Source organism: Convolutriloba macropyga, chromosome 1, assembly GCF_964194025.1.
Source record: "Convolutriloba macropyga chromosome 1, txConMacr16.3, whole genome shotgun sequence".
In the NCBI taxonomy this organism is placed as follows: Eukaryota; Metazoa; Xenacoelomorpha; order Acoela; family Convolutidae; genus Convolutriloba; species Convolutriloba macropyga.
The window spans coordinates 53,774,894-53,802,119 of NC_134468.1; the positions used below are offsets into that span (position 1 = coordinate 53,774,894).

At 33.6% G+C, this 27,226-nt stretch overlaps 1 protein-coding gene across 5 annotated transcripts in view; it reads right to left on the bottom strand.

Annotated features, from left to right (window-relative positions):
- Window positions 1–27,226, bottom strand: part of LOC142340355 (THO complex subunit 2-like) — a 215,790-nt gene that overhangs the window by 45,385 nt on the left and 143,179 nt on the right. For all 5 annotated transcript variants that reach the window (XR_012759067.1, XR_012759068.1, XM_075390939.1 and 2 more), the window contains exons 19-20: window positions 10,905–11,098; window positions 10,520–10,589 (exon numbers count right to left, since the gene is read on the bottom strand). Coding sequence is in view for 3 of the 5 variants with exons in the window: in XM_075390939.1 (XP_075247054.1) it covers window positions 10,520–10,589; window positions 10,905–11,098 (264 nt within the window). In the remaining 2 variants the exon portion in view is untranslated. The remainder of the gene's footprint in view (window positions 1–10,519; window positions 10,590–10,904; window positions 11,099–27,226) is intronic.

The following is a 27,226-nucleotide window of genomic DNA, read 5'->3' on the forward strand; positions in this document are numbered from 1 at the left end:
TGTTAATAGTGATGGTAATAAGATGGTTGATATTATATCATAGACATAGTCTTAGTTATAATTAAGTCATAGTTATAATTAAGTCATAGTTATAATTAAGTCATAGTTATAATTATAACTATAGTCCTTGTCATTATTTCCTACTAGTCTTAACAAAACCCTTAGCATAAATAATATCTAATTTCTTTTTATTCTCTAGAGATAGACCCTTAACTTCAAGCTTAATCTTAGCCTTGGGCCTAACCTTGGGCTTGGGCTTCAGGCTTCGCTCGCAGGTGGAACCCGTAGTCTTAGGCTTAGGCTTAAAAACAACAAAAGGATTATACATTTTAACTTCCATTATTTTTTATATATAGAAATGAGTCTTTTAAATAAGTTTAAAACTAATTCATATTGTGTTGGTGGTAGACATTATAGTGGTACTAATAATATTCATGGGTTTATCTCAGCTAAAGGAACTAAAATGTTAAAGGGTAATTGTGTTAAGTGTAGAAGGAATAAATCAATGACAGTATCTGATGCAACAATAGAAGCAGAGGGATTGAAAGATTTCTTTAAAAGTGTTGGTAGGGCTACGGTTAACTTTGGAAAGAAAGTTGCTAATAATCCTGTAAGAGCATTAGAAATAGCAAGTAAAATAAGAAGTGCAGCTGCAAGTAGAAACCCTAAAGCAGCTCTAGCGGCTACACCTGATTTAATTAAATTTGCAACTACTGGTGAAGGTATAAAGGTAGTACAAAAAGGAAGAGGGTTATACTTAGGTACTAAGAAGAGATAATTGTTTGATTATAGTCATGATTAAATTTATGATTATGATTATATTAAATTTATGATTATGATTATATTATATTTATGATTATGATTATGATTATATTATGTTTATGATTATCGATTAATATTAAAACTAATATAATTATTACTAAATACATTATTATAACTAAACACTAACAACTTTAGTTTTAAAAAATACTCAGTTTCTTTTTCTTGTTCTTCTTATAATCCTCATATACCTTAATTAATTCATTATACTCATCATTATCTATTTTATTATCATTCATTGATTTAGTATATAGTCTATAAAACTTGTCGCTAAACTGTTTACTTAAAATATACATTTGTGAATACTTTATAATTTTATTTCTTATTTTAGTATTAATTGTTTATGATAATGAACCACAAACAGTTGCTGTAGCAAAAGCTGTTGGTATAGAATAAGGTAATCCTATACCTGTTAATGCAACTGATGTTTACGTTGCAGTTGTTGCTTTAGATGATAATACTATTTCTGTTATCTCGGCTACGTTAATATAATTTTTATATCTACTTAACTTCTTATTATAGTTATTAGTTTCAGTTTCATATATCTTTTATAATGTTAATAGTTGTTAAATTTATTATTAGCTTGAATCTTTTCGTTTATCTATCTTTCTGATACTGATGACAAATCTGGATATAGTAATCTCTCACTCGGTGCTGTTGGGTTAGTCATAGTTTCGGTTATTTTAATTAGTAAAAATTCTTTCTATTTCTTTCGTTATATCTTCTTGTTTAAAACCATAATGCATCTCAAGTCTTGCTTGCTCTTTATTATCAACTAACGTACTTCGTAAAAGCAATTATATATTGTACTATTGTCCTTTTATTCTTTAAAAGGGCTTCATCTATAAACGAATTAGTCTTTTTATTAACTTCTTTAAATTCTTTTAGCCCAGTAGTAAACATTTCATCTAGTTGTATGTTAGTGATATTCTGATTAAACTTATTATCAAATTCTTGTTTTAATTGATTATATTTAGAGATAGTATCAGCAGCAACTTTATTAGAAAACTTAACAGTATTTCTGACTTCATTTGTTGATTCAATAAACTCATTAATTAGTTCATCATTAACTTGTGTTTCATTTAGTTGTAATGTTTTAGTAGTGACTTTATCAAATTCACCTTTTCTTAGTTCAGTTATGTTTTTACTTAAAATGTCTATTTTATTAGAAGAGGATAATAAGTTATTGTCACAATACTCTTTATTAACAACATCTTTTTCATCTATAGGAGGATGTACATTTGTAATTTTATATAGGTATCCTTCATATCAATATTATCATTATCTTCTAGGAATAACCCACGAGCCTTACTTAATGTTAAGTTGTTTGTTGATGTTGATGTTGATTGGTGTTTAGACTGATTGAATCTGTTTCTTGTCATTATTTATTTTAAGAAATATATTTAATGATTCTAAAACTTTATTATTAGATTCAAAATCAAACTCGGATTTTAATAATTCCTGTTCGTAATATTTACCTTCTATTATCTCACCATAAATATCTTCTATTTTATATGTTGATGGTTGTGTTTTTAGAACTTCATTAACTTTAAACAATTCTCTATTCCAATTAGAAGTGAATCCCTTAGAGAAGATATTACGTTTATCTACATTTCTAACATAATCACCAACTTTAAGTTTAGGTGTTGCTTTGGTAGATTTAATCTGCGAAGCAGTTCCACTGATATAGTATTTAACTTTATCAGGATTATTAGCAGCGTCAACTGGTGTCATATTAATTGTTGAGTGAATGTTATTGGTATATGTTACAACAGCATCATTTAATATATTTACCCAATTACCATCGCCATTGATGAACATAGGTTTATTTATTATATGTAATAATGTTCTATTAAATCTCTCTATGAAGACAGCCTTTAAATCACTATAAGTAGAATATAGCTCTATCCCTGAAGCGGCTTTGCCGGTTCCATATTCTTTAAGTAAAGATTTAAATGTTTTATTGTAAAACTCACTACCTCTATCTACCCATAACTTTTCTGGTTTTCTAGGTTCAGAGCCACCTTGTGGATGTTCACTTAATATTATTTTAAAACCATTAGTTATAGATAAACCAGATTTATTCTTTAATGGAATAGCCCATGCATATTCTGTGAAGATATCTATAACAGTTAATATAAACTTATAATTATTATTGTATTTACTTAGAGATGACTTATCAATTAAATCAGCTGACCATGTTTCAACTTTATATAATGGTATTATTCGTTGTCTTCTAAACTTTGTTATTTGAGGACTGAATACTTCTTTAGCTAGTTGTTGTTGTTGTTTATCCATCATTATTTATTTACCATAGTTAAAAACAAAATTTGTCTAGTTGTTCTTGATCAATAATATCCATGAATAATAGTTGCTTAGATATATCTAGCATTTCATCATATAATCCATCATGACCAGCTTTTGTTTCTAGTATTAATAATTCTAGTCTTTCTATTAAACTATTTGGATCTGGGTTGCTATTTAATCCCCTACCATATACATCATCTTTTACCCCTATTATACGTTTTATTGTTCTATATCTAGCGCTTTTCTTATCCCCTTTTCCTAAATCATATCTAATATCCTTTAAAAACCTTTTAATTTTGTTTTCATCCTCGATTTCACCATGTTTTATATTAGGGTTAGTAAGAAAGTTTATAAACTCATCTGACAATTCAAATATAATATCCTTAACTATAAATGCATTTTCTTGGTATATTAGTTTAACAACGTTCATTTCAAATTCACCAATATCTAAATTTCTGAACTTTAACTTTAATTGAGGGTTAGATTGAACTGACATTAAATTAATAATTTGAGCTGTGTCTTTATCTACTAAAAGTCCTGGTTTATCTCGAGCTTCCTCTACAGATTTGCTATTGCACTTCATTAATGCTTCATTAAACTGGGAGCCAGCTTGCTGGATCATCTTAGTTTGTTTATCTAACTCTTGATTTTGCCAATCTATTGCCCTTAATGTTTGTTCACTTAATGCTAGATTGTGTTCACTGTTCGCATTTAAAGTTTTAGTTAAAGGATCAAATAACTCTTCTATTTCTCCATAATATTCTTGTTGTTTTAATTTATCTTCTAATCTATTCTTTCTGTTTAGTTTTTCTAGATAGTTTAATTCTATAAGTTCATCTAGCTTAGTCATTTTATATGTATTGAAAATCTATAATAAGAGTAAAAAATGGATAATGAAAATTCTATTGATGAAAAATACTCTGAGTTAAAAAAATGTTTAGCTTGTGGAAAACAATATCGGTCTATGAAAGAGTTTATAAACCATGCTAAGGATCCCTGGCATGATGAATTAATAAGTTCAAGATATGCTAAATATTTAGATGAAAGGGAAACCAGTAAAATAATAAAATTTATAGAATATAACAAAAACAAATTAACTAGAGGAAAAAGTGATTTGGAAATAACTTTGGGAGGGATAATGATCTATAATGTACTAACTACTAAACCGGGAGATGCAATTGATCATTTTATAAAAGAGGGTATAGAATATTATTAACCAGTTTTTATTAAGATTATAAATCAGGGAGATTCTGTTTCACAGATAGTGAAACTGCTTTGCAGATCATTATATAATCCAATAGCGGCTTCAATTAACTTTCTATCATCATTAATGGTTAGTTCTAGGATATTATCAACCAGTTGTTCTTTGTTTAAATTTAATGATGCTTGGCTTGCCATGGATGAAGTCCGTTCACAGATTTTATTTACTTAATCTCTTTTGAATAGATATAGATTCTCATCATGAGGATAACTTTTTATATTGTTTACATAAAACCTTTTATCATCAAATATATTTAAACTAATCTTACTTGTTTTTGTTGTTGTCATGTTATCGCCAACTTTTTGTTTTCTGCATTCATCTATAGTTCACTGTGTATTATTCATTAATGCATCATAATATTCTATGTGCCTAGCATTACTATGCTTCATTATTCCTTTTTCTTTAGTGTTTTTAGGATAATTTTTGAAGCTATGTTTTGGGGAACAATGCTATAAATTCCTCAATAATCCTACTCCCCAGCTCGTGCTTAAACTTGCCGGGGACTTTATTATTAGTTTTTATAGGTATGTCTAGATTACTTAAGTCCATATGCTCTTCACTAACTTTACCTTCACTATAATTTAATACGAAACTGTCCGCATCCATATAGTGAAGTGTTAAATCTTTGAGGGATGGTTGTAGAATACTATAGAATACATCAAACATGTAATTTGCTAAGTTCGAGTATTGTTACTCCTACATATACAGGTGAGCTATATTCTATTTTTTTCTTTCTATATTCTATTTGGCTATAATCTCTATATCTAGTTATATTCTTAAATGTGGGTTTACTTACACTTTTCATTATCTTTTCTTCATCATGCAGGAACTTGCTTTGAAAGAAGTGTAGAGGATTCATGCACATTATTCTTCGATATAATGAGTTATTCATTAATTTCCTTACATCCTTTTCTGCTTCAGGTTTAGCTGTCGCTCTTTTATTTGTATTGTTTTGTATATAATCTCTACATATATAATCTTGTTTAAATTTAATTACTCTATGTATTTTTGTTACTTTTACTCCCATCTTAACATAGAACTTTAACATCCTATAATGAACGATATACTCTGTTTTGTTGTTTTGGTCTAAGATTAATTTCTCTGATCTTGCCTTGCCTCCATCTCTTTCTCTGTAACCTAATTCATTATCATTTATCTCTCTCTTATTAGGCATTAGTGCTAACTGTTCTGTTCTCTCTTTACATTCATTAGTATAATCAATATCACAAACTATATAGTAACCATGATCACTATCATCTGGAGTACTTAATATAGTATCAAGAGTAGTAGTAGTAGTAGTAGTAAACTGGAAGTCCTTATAGGGTAGCTTTTGCATCATTGCATAGCCGTATAGGTTGTTTGCATCAATGTACCATATGGTCTTACCATCACTGTTATCTATATATCTATCACCAATTATTCCACATATACCACCTCTCTTTGCTCCAACAAAATCATCTAGCATTTGTTTATCTTGCAATGTATCTAATGTAACACCACTTGACATTAACCAACAATCAAAACTATAACCCGGGAGACTTACATAATGTAGTGGGTTGAGCTTGAATTCTTTCATACTTAGTTTAACATATTCATTCATGCAGTAGTCTAATATTTCCACATCATTTTGTAAATACTCTATACTTAGATCTTTACCAGTTTTATGACTGTTGTCTTTATTAAAGATATCGACTTCTTCTTGTGTTGGTAATTTATTATGTAGAGAGGATTTGAAGTCTTCTATTTTTAGATTACCTATAACTTCATAATACGACTTTGTCGTGGTTGGGGAACCAAGGCAGGAGGCCCTTCCTCAGGTTGCTTTGCTACTATACGACTCTAAACCAAAGTATTCATATGGATATAATGTTTTAGTTTTACATTCGTATATCTTTGCCATTTGATCTAGAGGCATAGCTAGGAAGTTATAACTGTTTAAGAATTTAAGACAACCAATGCTAAACATCTTAGACTTACCAGCAGCTAGTGGTATGTTATCTACTTTCCTTTTATCATTATTCTGTTTGAAGAGTTCACTATATAGTAGGTTGAAGCCATAGCCAGATCCATTATGGAATATTACTGGAATGAAGTTTTTTTGTTTGTATCTTAGATTACATATTTTACATGCAGGTCCTCTATATTTACCAGTTTCATGACAATGATCTCTTACTTTATTAATACATGTTTTGCTGCAGATATGACAGGTGTTATTGGTTTCATGATATAATTTATCTTCTTCTGTGAATATTATTTGTTTGTTGCGCTTGAAGTTATTCCCAGTTTCTATTTCTAATAGATCTCTAGCAAAACTTTTGACGCAGCCTAGACCGAAGTAGTGCTTGAAGTTACCTTGCCAGGTGTAACCCATAGCTATTGGAATATGTTCAGCTATTACGTATTTATGGGTCTCCGACCATCCGAGAACCGGTTTCACCGATGCTTCGCCATAACCATTAGTTGAGACTTCAACAATGCAACATTCTATATAAGCAGTTATAATATTTTTTATAATCTGACGTTTGTGTTAATTTATAAAAGTAATATGTTTTTTCTTAGGACAAACAATCTCTGGTTCGAATGAGTTGTTGCATTCGTGTTTATCATATTTAATTTGTGAGTTAAACCAATAGGTAATCCTATCACAATAATAATATTTAATGTTTTTATTTGGTCGTTCTAACAGGTTTTCTATATTTTTTATTAGGGCACAGTGTTCTATTTGACCATTACTCCAAACTAGTATTCTTACATCTTTTATATCTTTTTAAAATCATCCACTTGTTTAAACAATTCTATTTTGCCCCCACCACAAGGTGTGTATACCCAAATATTAATATTATACAATTTCTGTATTCTTATTATATAAGCAAAATCATCTTCATGTTGTTGTCTTGGTTCAATTAGTTTATCTACATATTTACTTTCTCGAGTTGCATGGTGTGGGGCGGGATGTAGCCAAGCAGTTATAGTTAGTTGTAAGCAATTGTATTTATAACTACGTATATTTAATATCGATTTAGAGTTTTTGAGATCAGGAGGTAAATCTATATAACTACCAATAGATGCTTTAGTTGGTTCAAGGTTTAACTGAATACTTCTTATTCCAAGAAACCCAAAATCATAACCATAACCTTCATATATTTCCTTTTCGAAATCTAGCCACCGATTGAAGTCACCATATTCATATATTGCTTTATTATTAATATAATCAGTATCGAAGAATATTTTAGTAGTTTTAACTTCTTCTTTGGTTCTCTTCTTATAATCACATTCAGCCGTGATCTTATATTTAAAACTTTTCTGAACTGGTAACAGTTTTTAATTTCTTCTAAAGAGTAATTAGTTGCTTCATCTATATCTTCAATGTAATTCCCACCTTTATCTGTAATATAAAACTCTCTCTGTTCTGACTGGAGTTTATATCGAAGTCTTCTATGTTTTCTAGATACATGCGATTGTGACTATATGAATGAGTAGTTAGAGCTACTTTACTTCTAAATTCTTCATGACATTCTTTACATTCATACTTAAATCTGGTGGAGATATCCTCTTCAGTTTTAGTTTTAGGTTTGGTGGCTGGTTTAGTTTTAATAATATAATCATCTTCATCCGAATTATACACCCTCTCAGAGATTTCTTCTTCTTCAGACTCAAACATTTTCTCCAATAGTTCCTTATGTTTGAGATCGTATGATTGATGCCTGTATAAACCCTTCCTTGATTCAAAGGATAGATTACAGACTATCGCAGAAGTTTATGACATTAGTTTTAGTTGATTGGGACATGATGTATTTATTTAGGGTAATAATCAAGAATAATTTTTCGAAAAATGAAAATGAAATGCAAAAAGTGTATAAATAAACCTTGGAAAGAATGTTGTAATAATTGTAAAGAATTAGAATATTCTTGTTATGTATGTAAAAATATGGTTAAAGTGAAAGATTATAAAGAACATTGGGAATATCATTATTCTGATCCTGATCAATATCTAACATGTAGTATGTGTAATGTTTACAAACATATATCATTATATAGATTTAGAAATAGGAAATGTAGACTATGTATTTATCTTCATAGATATAGATATGGCCATACTAGAAATCAATTCAGAGAGCATGTTTATAAGTATAATATTCAAGAAGCTAATTTTCTTCTTTTAATTTATCCGTCATGTAGTTTTTGGCTTTTATTGATATTTTAGGTTTAGACCTTTTTTCTTAATTAATACCAGATTTAGAATAAATAATACGCTGGTCTTTTTTTCAAGTTACACTGAAAAACAATAATCACTGTGTTTCCACCGAACTCAGTGTTTTTGACTGTGCTCTTTTTGTTCAAGTTATGCACGAAGTGGTTACACAGATCCACGAAGTGGCTTCATCAATTTTTGCAAGTTTGGTTTTACGTGCTTGTTACACGATCTCACTAGTTATACTGAAAAACACTAATCACTGTGTTTCCCCCGATCTCAGTGTTTTTTGACTGTATACCCATCACAGTGTGTCCCATATACAGTCTCACTGTAGGGATCTGTGAAGCAGTTCAACGAAGTTAGTTTCATAGTATTTAGTTTCATAGTATTTCATCAGAGTCGGGGGACGTTCACTGGAGTTAGTGAGGAAGGAACCCCAAACCTTCCGTTTGCTAAAGCAACTTAACTAGACTCGATGATTTAACCACTACACCAAGTGAGACAGAAGTCTCACTAGTCTTATACTAGTATCTGGGATACGTCCACCGGAGTCGGTGAGGATAGAACCCGAACTATCCGTCTGATAATGGTTAATTACCAGCTTAACTCTGTACTAGTGGCTTGCACTAAGTGAGACTAGAACATAGCTGTCAGATTGCCAGAAAATAGCCGCAATAGATTTGTAGACCGGCAGTCTAAAAAACAGTAAAAAAGACGGACCAAAAAAATTCGTCTTTTCATTGAAGGCTGATCTGTTAGATTTTGATTAAAAATCTGTGTAAGTTGTTGCTGCCTCTATTAGCTGATCTCAAACAACCTTCATTTAGAGTGACACACACCCATTTGACCTTATCTCTTTGAATTAAAGTAAATAAAAGTCAATTTCGAAGTGAGGAAGTCATTTTTGAGAGTGAGGTAAGTCAAGTGTGACCAAAAATTTAATCACGCGCATGAACAAAAAAACTCGCTCCACTAAAAGCAAAAAATGACGTCACACATGCAATTCAGTTGAAATTGCATGAACGAATGAACAAAAAGTGGCTGTGACGTCATATGGTCGTAACAAAAATCATGACGACGAAATAAAAAAAACATAGCAGGACAAGTCCTGACGTACAATTCAAAGAATTTTCATTGACTAAACAGAAAACTAGACCTAAAACGGACTATGAATGGATTGGAAAAATCATTTAGAAAAAAATCCTATCCAAAAAATCGAAAAAACAGTAAAAATCAAAGTGAAATTGCCGCATGTGAACAAAAAATCACTAGCGAGAAAGCGAATTTTTGTTCAAACACCATATTCTCGCTCTACTTTAAAATTAGAGCGAAAAAATTTCACGCCGCAAAACCACTCGCTTTTTCGCTCCATTTCCTGTTTCGGCGTGACCAAAATCACTACTCCAATTTGACTTCAAAAATCATGAAAATGTGTGAACAGATCTTAAAAAAAAAGACAGCGCCCCAATACAATTCAAATTCTTTGAATTGTAAAAAACCAAGAGAAGGCCAATAATAGCCCCAGCTATCGCTGTGCGGCTATTAACAAGAAATGATAGATTTAAAATATAAAAGAAGTGAATATAGAGTAGTGGATATATAAAGGGAATTAGAGTAATGTGTATGTGGTGACCGTATCGCGACTCTATGGCGCGGAGGTCACCATATACACATTACTGATAATCTGCTGAGAAGCTGACGACGACTATTAAAAAGATTCTCCAATACTCCTCTTCGATTCGTAATAAAAAGACAGCGCCCGAATACAATTCAAGTTCTTTGAATAGTAGAAAAGCGCTCCAATGCAATTCAAATTCTTTGAATTGTAAAAAAAATAGGAGCGCTATAATAGCCGGCTGAGAGCGGCTATTAAAAATGGACTAATACTAAAAAACACAAGGATACCCGAGTAATACACAAGTTTGGACGCTGCTCACATCAGATTTGTCATGGAACTGCTCCTCGTTCATTAACTTGCTCTTCTGAGTCTTCATCTTGACCACATATCTGAACAGAACATTGGGTCAAGTCTCTTCACTGCATGGTGTATTAATATCCGACACGCGTTTTTAATATGCCCACTTTTTTCAATTTATCAATTTGAAACAGGATACAGCTAGTATTCTAGTATTGAAGGGTTAATAGGTAATCAAAGCCCAATACTATAACTGGTAAACGCATTCGACAGAAGCAAAGAAATCACAACAGAGATTTTGGGTTCAATTGGCCCCTTGCGTCTATCATTCACGCACCGTTTATGCCGATAGTACAATTGAATAAGATAGTTTAACATCAGAGCAGTAAGATATAGGAGCAGCTTACGCCATGCAGAGACTGGACAGATCGGGTCGGCTATCTTTCTCTTCCTGTCTGACCTTGTCAACTCTCTTCTCAATAGCGGCTGCCAAGTGGGTCACTTTTGGGAAGTACGGCAGCATCCTCGTTAGCAAGATGACAGTGTTCCTTGTCTGGATGTAATCCCCACTTTCCAGACACTGGATCAAGTCTCTCGCAACCTAATATCACATAAATGGATTAGCTGTCAATTTTTACGAATTCTACGTACACTTGTTAAACATGTAATACACAATCTTCAACTTTAGTGAAGCATGTGTAATCTTGTTACGGTATTAACTCTACGGAAAATGTATATATTAGTGCTTGACCTTTCAGACTGAAAAATGACAATCTGAAATGATATCTCAGACTGAAATGATATATCTGACAATATGCCGGCTTTTAACTCAGGTTTTATTCTTTCTAATGATATAAAATGCATTCAATGAAAATTTATGCAGAAAGTTATAAGTAATGAGAACTGACATAATATATCTACGATACAATCGTCGAAGCCGCGTTGTCTGACACGATATCAATCATCTTATTACCATCACTATTAACACTAATAATCTTTTAAGTTAAAACTAATGCATGAGATATAACATCAGCAACAACAGCACTAAACTTGAAAGTAGGCTGTATTGGCGTTGGACCAATATGCTCACGTTGATATCTAGTATCAAATACACAATCTATAACTACTTTTATATGTTCTATGATTTGTATATGGTTTAATTTCGTCAGGTGATCCATTATATTCTTTATCTCTTTAAACACCGTATTAAAATTATCGGTCTCATAATTAATATTCATTCTATCTTCAGGAAAAAACTCACTTCCAATCTTACAAACATGCCCGTCAGATTGCCGGAAAATAACCGCCGTTGAATCCAATAAGCATGATTGGAATTGAAAGAATAGAAGATATTGAAACAAAAGATTTTTTACAAAAAACATTTTTTTAAGTCCTATTTTGATGGCATTTCGTATTTGAACATAACGTACTTCTGTTTCTTAGAGAGAGGCTACTATCACTACCAATAAGCATTAGAGATGGTAACTTAGACTTATAGGAACGACATTCAAATAGCGGGCATCTAACATTGGGCTTTATGGGTTTATCCCTTTTCTATTTCTGACTTCAATTTTTATACTGACTCTGTTCATTTTGAATTGCTTTGGTGAGCAACTGATGTTCAAAATCACATTTAGCAGAATGAAAGAAGAGAGAAACTAGCCTAGAGATTTCACGCAAAATGTTGAAAAAGCGGCAAAATGAGGTAAAGCGAAACTTTTTTTTTTCGAGGAAGTATAAAACATAGCAGGACAAGTCCTGACACACAATTCAAAGAATTTTCATTGACTAAACAGAAAACTAGACCAAGAACGGACTATGACTGGATTGGAAAAACCATTTCGAAAAAAATCCGATCCCAAAAATCGAAAACACTGTAAAAATCAAAGTGAAATTGCCGCATGTGAACAAAAAACCACTAGCAAGAAAGCGAATTTTTGTTAAACACCGTTCTCTCACTACTTTAAATTTAGAGCGAAAAAAATTCAAGCCACAAAACCACTCGCTTTTTCGCACCACTTCCTGTTTCGGCGTGACTAAAATCACTACTCAAAATTTGACTTCAAAAAACCTGAAAATGTGTGAACAGATCTTAAAAAAAAGACAGCTCCCCAATACAATTCAAATTCTTTGAATTGTAAAAAATAGAAGCGCTATAATAGCCGGCTGAGAAGATGAGGGCGGCTATTAATAACATTCAGTAACATTCATTATTCAACCAACTATTATATATCGTGATCGTTCCATACCACTCTCTATCCCCAGATCAAACAAGAAGGTGGTAGCATTTGGTGCATTTTTATAGAATGTTTCTTTCATAATAACTAAAGTCAGTATTGCTTCTTTTTATTTAAACCTTTCTGTACAATATTTGTGTTACTACGAGGGTCAACACTAGTTACATACCAAGATATATCTTCAATTTCTACCATTATTTGCTACTGCAACAGCACCAGCATTAAATCTAAATGACGCTCTATTATTATTATTTCTCTTCAACATTAAATGGAACCCCAGAACATATATTTTCTTTAAAAAAACCAGATCTTTAACGAAACCTTTGATTTGACAGCTTTTCGGTCAATGACCTATCTTTGCATCCGCGGCTATTCAGTCATTGACCTTTATTGTATAGAAAGCTTTTTGTTCATTGATTCTTCGGCAATGGCAAACTTTCGGCATTGAACTTTATCAAAATGTACGCAAAACACTATCTTGCATGTTTAAGAGGCCTGAATATATGTGAAGATTAGGAGATTAAACATGGTTGTATAGTTATTCGAATACGTTTCATATATAGATATAGATAGAAGATAAATAGATCGGATAGACAGAGCACGAAAGTGGGAAAAAGGAGGGCATCGGAGACGGGTGCGACGTGAATGGACAAAAATTTAGCAAAAAACATGTTTACAATAAACGCTTAACTTCGTTGGAGAGCAAATTTAGAAAACACCTAGTACCCAGGAAAGTAAATCCTCCCTCTGGGCGACCATACTTTCAAGCCCTCATAGCCACGTGGTAACTGCACCTGACTAGCAGTATTTTGTCCCGGGTTCGGTTCTCGCCCTTTTAGGTCATTGACCTCTCTCGATATGTTAGCTTAAACATGCTGCTCAATGCGTCTCTTAAACATGCGCTTCGAGAGGCCCCTTAACATGCAATATATTTTCCCACTTTAGAGTTCACACGTTTAATATATAGGATTATTGCAAAACTAAACTTAAACCATTGCAAAAATAATTTCACAAAAATGTTGTTGAGCTAAATGTTGAGCTCAGAAGGCTTTAATCATTCGCGGTGTAAATCATAAACATACCCGGCAGATTGCCGGAAAATAGCCGCCGTTGATTCCAATAAGCATGTTTGGGATTGAAAGAAAAGATATTGAAAAAAAAAGATTTTTGTACAAAAACATTTTTAAGTCCGATTTATTTTGATGGCATTTCGTAGTTGAACATAACGTACTTCTGTTTCTTAGAGAGAGGTTACAGGGGCTACTATCAATACCAATAAGCATAAGAGATGGTAACTAAGACTTATAGGAACGACGTTCAAATAGCGGGCATCTAAAATTGGGCTTTATGCGTTTATCCCGTTTCTACTTCTGACTTCAATTTTTTATACTGACTCTGTTCATTTTTTTATACTGACTCTGTTCATTTTTACTCTGTGCTTTGCTGAGCAACTGATGTTCAAAATCACTTTTAGCAGAATGAGAGAAGAAAGAAACTAGCGTAGAGAAGTCAAAAAGATATCACGCAAAATGTTGAAAAAGCAGCAAAATGAGGTAAAGCGAAACATTTTTTATTCGACGAAGTAAAAAACATAGCAGGACAAGTCCTGACGTACAATTCAAAGAATTTTCATTGACTTAACAAACAACTAGACCTAGAACGGACAGTGAGTGAATTGGGAAAACCATTTCTAAAAAAATCAGATGAAAAAAAAACAAAATCAATGACAAAATGCTGCTAGAGAGAACAAAAAACAACCAGTGAGATATGTAATTTTGAGTCTAACAAAAAACTAGGTCCAGAATGAGCTGTGAATGGAGTGGGAAAACTATTTAGAAAACGATCCGATCCAAAAAATCGAAAAAACAGTAAAAATCAGAGTGAAATTGCAGCATGTGAACAAAAAACCACTACCGAGAAACCGAATTTTTGTTCAAACACCGTTCTCTCACTACTTTAAATTTAGAGCGAAAAAAATTCAAGCCACAAAACCACTCGCTTTGTCGCTCCATTTCATGTTTCGGCGTGACTAAAATCACTACTCCAATTTGACTTAAAATCATGAAAATGTGTGAACAAATCTTAAAAAAAAGACAGCGCCCCAATACAATTCAATTTCTCTGAATTGTAAAAACATAGCCGGCAGATTGCCGGAATAGCTGCGAAGAAATAGACCTGCGTGCCATATAATAGAGATAGAAACAGATACAGATCTAAATTGAAAAAAAATCGACGCCTCTCAAAAAAACGAGGTAAAAAACATTCAGCGATAAATTAATAAAGCTTGTTAAAATTAATTTTGCAGAAGCCTCTTATTAGGGACCTTGACTGCACATATGAGTTTATTTGACCTTAAACAAATTCAAATTAAACTTAATGTGCAAAAGTCAATTTATTGAGTGAGGTACGTCACGTATGATCAATATCTAATCACACAAAACAATTTTGCTAGAGAGAGCGTGAGAAATGACGTCAAGCGCGCAAAACTCGGAAAATTTGACTTTTTCAGCTTTGCTGTGTGAACAAATGTAAAACGAAAAAAGAGCGTCAGACGACGAAACAAAAAAACATAGCAGGACACGTCCTGACGTACAATTCAAAGAATTTTCATTGACTAAACAGAAAAATCAGACCTAGAATGGACTAAGAGTGAATTGAGAAAACCATTTTTAAAAAATTCTGATAAAAAAATAAGAAAAAAAAACAGAAAATCAATGTGAAAATGCCGCATGTGAACAAAAAAAAACCACTAACGAGAAATGAAAATTTAATTCACAGAAAAAACTAGGCCTAGAATGAGCTTTGAATGGATTGGGAAAACCATTTAGAAAAAAATCCGATCCAAAAAATCGAAAAAACAGTAAAAATCAGAGTGAAATTGCCGCATATGAACAAAAAACCACTACCGAGAAACCGAATTTTTGTTCAAACACCATTTTCTCACTCTACTTTAAAATTAGAGCGAAAAAAATTCACGCCGCAAAACCTCTCGCTTTTTCGCTCCATTTCATGTTTCGGCGTGACTAAAATCACTACTCCAATTTGACTTAAAATCATGAAAATGTGTGAACAAATCTTAAAAAAAAGACAGCGCCCCAATACAATTCAATTTCTCTGAATTGTAAAAACATAGCCGGCAGATTGCCGGAATAGCTGCGAAGAAATAGACCTGCGTGCCATATAATAGAGATAGAAACAGATACAGATCTAAATTGAAAAAAAATCGACGCCTCTCAAAAAAACGAGGTAAAAAACATTCAGCGATAAATTAATAAAGCTTGTTAAAATTAATTTTGCAGAAGCCTCTTATTAGGGACCTTGACTGCACATATGAGTTTATTTGACCTTAAACAAATTCAAATTAAACTTAATGTGCAAAAGTCAATTTATTGAGTGAGGTAAGTCACGTATGATCAATATCTAATCACACAAAACAATTTTGCTAGAGAGAGCGTGAGAAATGACGTCAAGTGCGCAAAACTCGGAAAATTTGACTTTTTCAGCTTTGCTGTGTGAACAAATGTAAAACGAAAAAAGAGCGTCAGACGACGAAACAAAAAAACATAGCAGGACACGTCCTGACGTACAATTCAAAGAATTTTCATTGACTAAACAGAAAAATCAGACCTAGAATGGACTAAGAGTGAATTGAGAAAACCATTTTTAAAAAATTCTGATAAAAATATAAGAAAAAAAACAGAAAATCAATGTGAAAATGCCGCATGTGAACAAAAAAAACACTAACGAGAAATGAAAATTTAATTCACAGAAAAAACTAGGCCTAGAATGAGCTTTGAATGGATTGGGAAAACCATTTAGAAAAAAATCCGATCCAAAAAATCGAAAACACTGTAAAAATCAAAGTGAAATTGCCGCATGTGAACAAAAAACCACTAGCAAGAAAGCGAATTTTTGTTCAAACACCGTTCTCTCACTACTTTAAATTTAGAGCGAAAAAAATTCAAGCCACAAAACCACTCGCTTTTTCGCACCACTTCCTGTTTCGGCGTGACTAAAATCACTACTCAAAATTTGACTTCAAAAAACCTGAAAATGTGTGAACAGATCTTAAAAAAAAGACAGCTCCCCAATACAATTCAAATTCTTTGAATTGTAAAAAATAGAAGCGCTATAATAGCCGGCTGAGAAGATGAGGGCGGCTATTAATAACATTCAGTAACATTCATTATTCAACCAACTATTATATATCGTGATCGTTCCATACCACTCTCCAGCCCCAGATCAAACAAGAAGGTGGTAGCATTTGGTGCATTTTTATAGAATGTTTCTTTCATAATAACTAAAGTCAGTATTGCTTCTTTTTATTTAAACCTTTCTGTACAATATTTGTGTTACTACGAGGGTCAACACTAGTTACATACCAAGATATATCTTCAATTTCTACCATTATTTGCTACTGCAACAGCACCAGCATTAAATCTAAATGACGCTCTATTATTATTATTTCTCTTCAACATTAAATGGAACCCCAGAACAAATATTTTCTTTAAAAAACCAGATCTTTAACGAAACCTTTGATTTGACAGCTTTTCGGTCAATGACCTATCTTTGCATCCGCGGCTATTCAGTCATTGACCTTTATTGTATAGAAAGCTTTTTGTTCATTGATTCTTCGGCAATGGCAAACTTTCGGCATTGAACTTTATCAAAATGTACGCAAAACACTATCTTGCATGTTTAAGAGGCCTGAATATATGTGAAGATTAGGAGATTAAACATGGTTGTATAGTTATTCGAATACGTTTCATATATAGAAATAGATAGAAGATAAATAGATCGGATAGACAGAGCACGAAAGTGGGAAAAAGGAGGGCATCGGAGACAGAAACGGGTGCGACGTGAATGGACAAAAATTTAGCAAAAAACATGTTTACAATAAACGCTTAACTTCGTTGGAGAGCAAATTTAGAAAACACCTAGTACCCAGGAAAGTAAATCCTCCCTCTGGGCGGCCATACTTTCAAGCCCTCATAGCCACGTGGTAACTGCACCTGACTAGCAGTATTTTGTCCCGGGTTCGGTTCTCGCCCTTTTAGGTCATTGACCTCTCTCGATATGTTAGCTTAAACATGCTGCTCAATGCGTCTCTTAAACATGCGCTTCGAGAGGCCCCTTAACATGCAATATATTTTCCCACTTTAGAGTTCACACGTTTAATATATAGGATTATTGCAAAACTAAACTTAAACCATTGCAAAAATAATTTCACAAAAATGTTGTTGAGCTAAATGTTGAGCTCAGAAGGCTTTAATCATTCGCGGTGTAAATCATAAACATACCCGGCAGATTGCCGGAAAATAGCCGCCGTTGATTCAAATAAGCATGTTTGGGATTGAAAGAAAAGATATTGAAAAAAAAAGATTTTTGTACAAAAACATTTTTAAGTCCGATTTATTTTGATGGCATTTCGTAGTTGAACATAACGTACTTCTGTTTCTTAGACAGAGGTTACAGGGGCTACTATCAATACCAATAAGCATAAGAGATGGTAACTAAGACTTATAGGAACGACGTTCAAATAGCGGGCATCTAAAATTGGGCTTTATGCGTTTATCCCGTTTCTACTTCTGACTTCAATTTTTTATACTGACTCTGTTCATTTTTTTATACTGACTCTGTTCATTTTTACTCTGTGCTTTGCTGAGCAACTGATGTTCAAAATCACTTTTAGCAGAATGAGAGAAGAAAGAAACTAGCGTAGAGAAGTCAAAAAGATATCACGCAAAATGTTGAAAAAGCAGCAAAATGAGGTAAAGCGAAACATTTTTTATTCGACGAAGTAAAAAACATAGCAGGACAAGTCCTGACGTACAATTCAAAGAATTTTCATTGACTTAACAAACAACTAGACCTAGAACGGACAGTGAGTGAATTGGGAAAACCATTTCTAAAAAAATCAGATGAAAAAAAAACAAAATCAATGACAAAATGCTGCTAGAGAGAACAAAAAACAACCAGTGAGATATGTAATTTTGAGTCTAACAAAAAACTAGTTCCAGAATGAGCTGTGAATGGAGTGGGAAAACTATTTAGAAAACAATCCGATCCAAAAAAATCGAAAAAACAGTAAAAATCAGAGTGAAATTGCAGCATGTGAACAAAAAACCACTACCGAGAAACCGAATTTTTGTTCAAACACCGTTCTCTCACTACTTTAAATTTAGAGCGAAAAAAATTCAAGCCACAAAACCACTCGCTATGTCGCTCCATTTCATGTTTCGGCGTGACTAAAATCACTACTCCAATTTGACTTAAAATCATGAAAATGTGTGAACAAATCTTAAAAAAAAGACAGCGCCCCAATACAATTCAATTTCTCTGAATTGTAAAAACATAGCCGGCAGATTGCCGGAATAGCTGCGAAGAAATAGACCTGCGTGCCATATAATAGAGATAGAAACAGATACAGATCTAAATTGAAAAAAAATCGACGCCTCTCAAAAAAACGAGGTAAAAAACATTCAGCGATAAATTAATAAAGCTTGTTAAAATTAATTTTGCAGAAGCCTCTTATTAGGGACCTTGACTGCACATATGAGTTTATTTGACCTTAAACAAATTCAAATTAAACTTAATGTGCAAAAGTCAATTTATTGAGTGAGGTAAGTCACGTATGATCAATATCTAATCACACAAAACAATTTTGCTAGAGAGAGCGTGAGAAATGACGTCAAGCGCGCAAAACTCGGAAAATTTGACTTTTTCAGCTTTGCTGTGTGAACAAATGTAAAACGAAAAAAGAGCGTCAGACGACGAAACAAAAAAACATAGCAGGACACGTCCTGACGTACAATTCAAAGAATTTTCATTGACTAAACAGAAAAATCAGACCTAGAATGGACTAAGAGTGAATTGAGAAAACCATTTTTAAAAAATTCTGATAAAAAAATAAGAAAAAAAAACAGAAAATCAATGTGAAAATGCCGCATGTGAACAAAAAAAACCACTAACGAGAAATGAAAATTTAATTCACAGAAAAAACTAGGCCTAGAATGAGCTTTGAATGGATTGGGAAAACCATTTAGAAAAAAATCCGATCCAAAAAATCGAAAAAACAGTAAAAATCAGAGTGAAATTGCCGCATGTGAACAAAAAACCACTACCGAGAAACCGAATTTTTGTTCAAACACCATTTTCTCACTCTACTTTAAAATTAGAGCGAAAAAAATTCACGCCGCAAAACCTCTCGCTTTTTCGCTCCATTTCATGTTTCGGCGTGACTAAAATCACTACTCCAATTTGACTTAAAATCATGAAAATGTGTGAACAAATCTTAAAAAAAAGACAGCGCCCCAATACAATTCAATTTCTCTGAATTGTAAAAACATAGCCGGCAGATTGCCGGAAAAGCTGCGAAGAAATAGACCTGCGTGCCATATAATAGAGATAGAAACAGATACAGATCTAAATTGAAAAAAAATCGACGCCTCTCAAAAAAACGAGGTAAAAAACATTCAGCGATAAATTAATAAAGCTTGTTAAAATTAATTTTGCAGAAGCCTCTTATTAGGGACCTTGACTGCACATATGAGTTTATTTGACCTTAAACAAATTCAAATTAAACTTAATGTGCAAAAGTCAATTTATTGAGTGAGGTAAGTCACGTATGATCAATATCTAATCACACAAAACAATTTTGCTAGAGAGAGCGTGAGAAATGACGTCAAGTGCGCAAAACTCGGAAAATTTGACTTTTTCAGCTTTGCTGTGTGAACAAATGTAAAACGAAAAAAGAGCGTCAGACGACGAAACAAAAAAACATAGCAGGACACGTCCTGACGTACAATTCAAAGAATTTTCATTGACTAAACAGAAAAATCAGACCTAGAATGGACTAAGAGTGAATTGAGAAAACCATTTTTAAAAAATTCTGATAAAAAAATAAGAAAAAAAAACAGAAAATCAATGTGAAAATGCCGCATGTGAACAAAAAAAAACACTAACGAGAAATGAAAATTTAATTCACAGAAAAAACTAGGCCTAGAATGAGCTTTGAATGGATTGGGAAAACCATTTAGAAAAAAATCCGATCCAAAAAATCGAAAACACTGTAAAAATCAAAGTGAAATTGCCGCATGTGAACAAAAAACCACTAGCAAGAAAGCGAATTTTTGTTCAAACACCGTTCTCTCACTACTTTAAATTTAGACCGAAAAAAATTCAAGCCACAAAACCACTCGCTTTTTCGCACCACTTCCTGTTTCGGCGTGACTAAAATCACTACTCAAAATTTGACTTCAAAAAACCTGAAAATGTGTGAACAGATCTTAAAAAAAAGACAGCTCCCCAATACAATTCAAATTCTTTGAATTGTAAAAAATAGAAGCGCTATAATAGCCGGCTGAGAAGATGAGGGCGGCTATTAATAACATTCAGTAACATTCATTATTCAACCAACTATTATATATCGTGATCGTTCCATACCACTCTCTATCCCCAGATCAAACAAGAAGGTGGTAGCATTTGGTGCATTTTTATAGAATGTTTCTTTCATAATAACTAAAGTCAGTATTGCTTCTTTTTATTTAAACCTTTCTGTACAATATTTGTGTTACTACGAGGGTCAACACTAGTTACATACCAAGATATATCTTCAATTTCTACCATTATTTGCTACTGCAACAGCACCAGCATTAAATCTAAATGACGCTCTATTATTATTATTTCTCTTCAACATTAAATGGAACCCCAGAACAAATATTTTCTTTAAAAAAACCAGATCTTTAACGAAACCTTTGATTTGACAGCTTTTCGGTCAATGACCTATCTTTGCATCCGCGGCTATTCAGTCATTGACCTTTATTGTATAGAAAGCTTTTTGTTCATTGATTCTTCGGCAATGGCAAACTTTCGGCATTGAACTTTATCAAAATGTACGCAAAACACTATCTTGCATGTTTAAGAGGCCTGAATATATGTGAAGATTAGGAGATTAAACATGGTTGTATAGTTATTCGAATACGTTTCATATATAGATATAGATAGAAGATAAATAGATCGGATAGACAGAGCACGAAAGTGGGAAAAAGGAGGGCATCGGAGACAGAAACGGGTGCGACGTGAATGGACAAAAATTTAGCAAAAAACATGTTTACAATAAACGCTTAACTTCGTTGGAGAGCAAATTTAGAAAACACCTAGTACCCAGGAAAGTAAATCCTCCCTCTGGGCGACCATACTTTCAAGCCCTCATAGCCACGTGGTAACTGCACCTGACTAGCAGTATTTTGTCCCGGGTTCGGTTCTCGCCCTTTTAGGTCATTGACCTCTCTCGATATGTTAGCTTAAACATGCTGCTCAATGCGTCTCTTAAACATGCGCTTCGAGAGGCCCCTTAACATGCAATATATTTTCCCACTTTAGAGTTCACACGTTTAATATATAGGATTATTGCAAAACTAAACTTAAACCATTGCAAAAATAATTTCACAAAAATGTTGTTGAGCTAAATGTTGAGCTCAGAAGGCTTTAATCATTCGCGGTGTAAATCATAAACATACCCGGCAGATTGCCGGAAAATAGCCGCCGTTGATTCCAATAAGCATGTTTGGGATTGAAAGAAAAGATATTGAAAAAAAAAGATTTTTGTACAAAAACATTTTTAAGTCCGATTTATTTTGATGGCATTTCGTAGTTGAACATAACGTACTTCTGTTTCTTAGAGAGAGGTTACAGGGGCTACTATCAATACCAATAAGCATAAGAGATGGTAACTAAGACTTATAGGAACGACGTTCAAATAGCGGGCATCTAAAATTGGGCTTTATGCGTTTATCCCGTTTCTACTTCTGACTTCAATTTTTTATACTGACTCTGTTCATTTTTTTATACTGACTCTGTTCATTTTTACTCTGTGCTTTGCTGAGCAACTGATGTTCAAAATCACTTTTAGCAGAATGAGAGAAGAAAGAAACTAGCGTAGAGAAGTCAAAAAGATATCACGCAAAATGTTGAAAAAGCAGCAAAATGAGGTAAAGCGAAACATTTTTTATTCGACGAAGTAAAAAACATAGCAGGACAAGTCCTGACGTACAATTCAAAGAATTTTCATTGACTTAACAAACAACTAGACCTAGAACGGACAGTGAGTGAATTGGGAAAACCATTTCTAAAAAAATCAGATGAAAAAAAAACAAAATCAATGACAAAATGCTGCTAGAGAGAACAAAAAACAACCAGTGAGATATGTAATTTTGAGTCTAACAAAAAACTAGGTCCAGAATGAGCTGTGAATGGAGTGGGACAACTATTTAGAAAACAATCCGATCCAAAAAAATCGAAAAAACAGTAAAAATCAGAGTGAAATTGCAGCATGTGAACAAAAAACCACTACCGAGAAACCGAATTTTTGTTCAAACACCGTTCTCTCACTACTTTAAATTTAGAGCGAAAAAAATTCAAGCCACAAAACCACTCGCTTTGTCGCTCCATTTCATGTTTCGGCGTGACTAAAATCACTACTCCAATTTGACTTAAAATCATGAAAATGTGTGAACAAATCTTAAAAAAAAGACAGCGCCCCAATACAATTCAATTTCTCTGAATTGTAAAAACATAGCCGGCAGATTGCCGGAATAGCTGCGAAGAAATAGACCTGCGTGCCATATAATAGAGATAGAAACAGATACAGATCTAAATTGAAAAAAAATCGACGCCTCTCAAAAAAACGAGGTAAAAAACATTCAGCGATAAATTAATAAAGCTTGTTAAAATTAATTTTGCAGAAGCCTCTTATTAGGGACCTTGACTGCACATATGAGTTTATTTGACCTTAAACAAATTCAAATTAAACTTAATGTGCAAAAGTCAATTTATTGAGTGAGGTAAGTCACGTATGATCAATATCTAATCACACAAAACAATTTTGCTAGAGAGAGCGTGAGAAATGACGTCAAGCGCGCAAAACTCGGAAAATTTGACTTTTTCAGCTTTGCTGTGTGAACAAATGTAAAACGAAAAAAGAGCGTCAGACGACGAAACAAAAAAACATAGCAGGACACGTCCTGACGTACAATTCAAAGAATTTTCATTGACTAAACAGAAAAATCAGACCCAGAATGGACTAAGAGTGAATTGAGAAAACCATTTTTAAAAAATTCTGATAAAAAAATAAGAAAAAAAAACAGAAAATCAATGTGAAAATGCCGCATGTGAACAAAAAAAAACCACTAACGAGAAATGAAAATTTAATTCACAGAAAAAACTAGGCCTAGAATGAGCTTTGAATGGATTGGGAAAACCATTTAGAAAAAAATCCGATCCAAAAAATCGAAAAAAACAGTAAAAATCAGAGTGAAATTGCCGCATGTGAACAAAAAACCACTACCGAGAAACCGAATTTTTGTTCAAACACCATTTTCTCACTCTACTTTAAAATTAGAGCGAAAAAAATTCACGCCGCAAAACCTCTCGCTTTTTCGCTCGATTTCCTGTTTCGGCGTGACCAAAATCACTACTCCAATTCGACTTCAAAAATCATGAAAATGTGTGAACAGAACTTAAAAAAAAAAAAAAGACAGCGCCCCAATACAATTCAAATTCTTTGAATTGTAAAAAACCAAGAGCACCGCAATATAGCTTCGCTCAGCTTACAGCTATAAAAAAAATAGGAGCGCTAGAAACAGCCGGCTGAGAAGATGAGGGCGGCTATTAAAAACCTCAAATCTGAGCTTTCTTAGAATCAATGCAAACACACATTTCAAACGATACCACTGATAACTGTTGGAAGAACAAAGTTTTCCCAGTGGATCCGAATACAACCGGACCCAGATAGTGAACAGAAAGAACAACAAAAAGGAAAAATATTGAGGTAGCGGAGTGTTGAGCGGAGCGGGTTATATCAAGGGGGTCCAGCTTGCAAGGTGCAATTCGGGGTGTGACGGTGGGGGGGGGGGGGGGGGTTGGGATGGGAGAGGGCGCAGGAGTGAAGTGAGGAGATGGGGCTCGCGATCAAACGGGGTAAAACTGCCCCTCACAGTATGATCCAATAACTTCTCGGCACCTTCAGTGATTAGTTATTGAAAAAATACTCTCTTACTTACAATTAAAGCAAACACTGACAATACAAACAGTGCCATTAAAACCTGTTTGGAAAAACTATTTTCCCCCTGTGATCCGAATAATCTGACCCAGACAGTGAAAAGAAAAAACAATGAAAAAGGAAAAACCAAACAAATGGTTCCAAAATCTCGCGTAAATCACAAAAATTTTTCAACAGGAAAATCGAAAATGTGCCTCATATCGATACAACGAATTAAATAAATTTGAAGACATAACGTGACGATAAAAGCAGAAAACAAGGGGGGGCAACTAAGATAAGAACTGCTCTTCGCAACATGAATTTAGGTCTCCTAAACAGTTTGGGTGAATCGCATACTTAGAGACTAGTAAGCCGCAAGGCTCTAAGAGAGCTGCTGAGTCATTTAATGCCCTACGGGCTATACCTAGTTATTGGTTATCCCGTTTTTGAGGACGATAAGTCAAAGGGTCAGACGAAAAATCAGTCTAGCGAAAAATCGCAAAAGACCGAGGGAATACCTTTGTTTGAGAGCAATGAAACATGACTGCATCCAAATTTTGAAAACAGCCATCTAACGTTTGGCAAACCATTCTCAAACGACTCGCGAGCGCTTATCTTTTCACTAGCTAACAACTCAGATAGTGAAAAGAAAAAGGGAAAAAATTGAGGGAGTGACGTGTTTAGTGGAGCGGGTTAAATCAAAGGGGTTCAGCTTCCAAGGTGCAGTTCGGGTTGTAAAGGGGTGGGTTGGAGTAGAGGGAGTTAGAGAGGGGGAGGGGCGGGCGTTGAGTGAGGTGGTGGGGATCGTGATGAAAAGCGTTAAAATTGCCCCAAGCAACGATCTGATAACTTCTCGGCACCGTCAGTGATTTAAGATTCAAACAATTAGAGACGAGTAAAGCTCTACGAGAACTGCTCAGCAACTTAGTGCCCTTCGGGCTTTACCTGTTAATCCCGTTCAGTAGGACGAAAAATCAATTGACCGAAAAAATTCTGCCAAATTGTATCAAAAACCAAGCACCAGCAGGACGAGAACTATTGACAAACTACGTTTGAGAGCATTTAAAAAAATTGCTAGTAAAAAACGGAACGAAAAGCAGTCAGTTTTTTCTCAAAATGTTGGTAATTTTCTGATGCTAATTTTTCTCAGAAAAAAGCGAAATAAACACTGCGAAAGCTTATAAGAAAGAAATAATTCTGCAACTCAATCAATATGAGCAGATTGTTAGTAAACAGCTGCGATAGCTCTCAGGACCTACAATCCCAAAATGATGAAAGAAAAAAGAACGAAGAAATGTCCAGGTTCTTTAACTACTTGCTGAGATGCCATGAGGATAAATATACTCAGTTTCTTTCACTAATTGCTGAGATGTCATGAGGCTAAACATACTAGTCTCATTGAGAGTGAGGAAAGTCATTTTTGAGAAAGTCGAGCACGAACAGAAGATTATCAAACGAATGACCAAAATAACTTCAAGCATGAACCAAATTAGAAGCCACATACACTACAGTCGAAATTGCATGAACGAATGAACAAAAGCAGATTTGAAGTGAGCGCGACTACTTATGGTTGTTACAAAAACCGACGAAACAACAATCATTGCACATAGCAGGACACTTTCCGATGTACAACCCAACGCATTGAACTAACTAACAATAATCTTGACGAGAAAAAATAACAGGATAAGTTCTAAATTACAATCCAGTAACCAAAGCACATAAACCTAAATGAGCAAAAAATCTGATATTTCAAATATTTGTTTTTCTAAAAAAACGGAGAAGTAAAAATTATCAAATAACAACGATTTATATAACTATTGACAATAACCAACCAAAATTTGCCAAAAAATCCTTGTGACAATGAGTGTCCTCAAAGTAGGAGAAACGCACAAGTAGATACTAAAATTCTTAACAACAGTATTCACAATGTCAAAAACAATTGGTATCTAAGTCATCAATAATGATAGCTAAATACTGAAGCCAAAATTTGATCAGAAACACGAGGTACTAAAAGGGTTCTTATTATGGAGACTAAGCAACAACATTACAAGAAACGCAACAACAAAGGCTCTCAAGTACCAATTTCTCGCTCTCGAAACTACGCTCCAACTCTCCCTTTACTGCTGCAGTGTGACTAAAATCGCCACTCCCACTTGCTTTCTCATTGACATCAAAAATGTAAACAAGAGGTAACAGATAGAGGTGTGACTTGAGGGGAGTCAAACTTTTAAGATGAAGAACTTCATACAATGAACTTGTCTCGTCAGAAGACAGTCCAGGTGAAATGCATTCTCATAAACTGGTATGGCCTCCGGGCGTTACCTGTTTATCTCGTTTTTGAAGACGAAAATCTTGACGACGAAACAAAGAGAAGCCCAATAATAACCTCAGCTGTCGCTTTGCGGCTATTAAAAACATTGAAAAAAAATTTTGCACAATAAAATCAGATAAA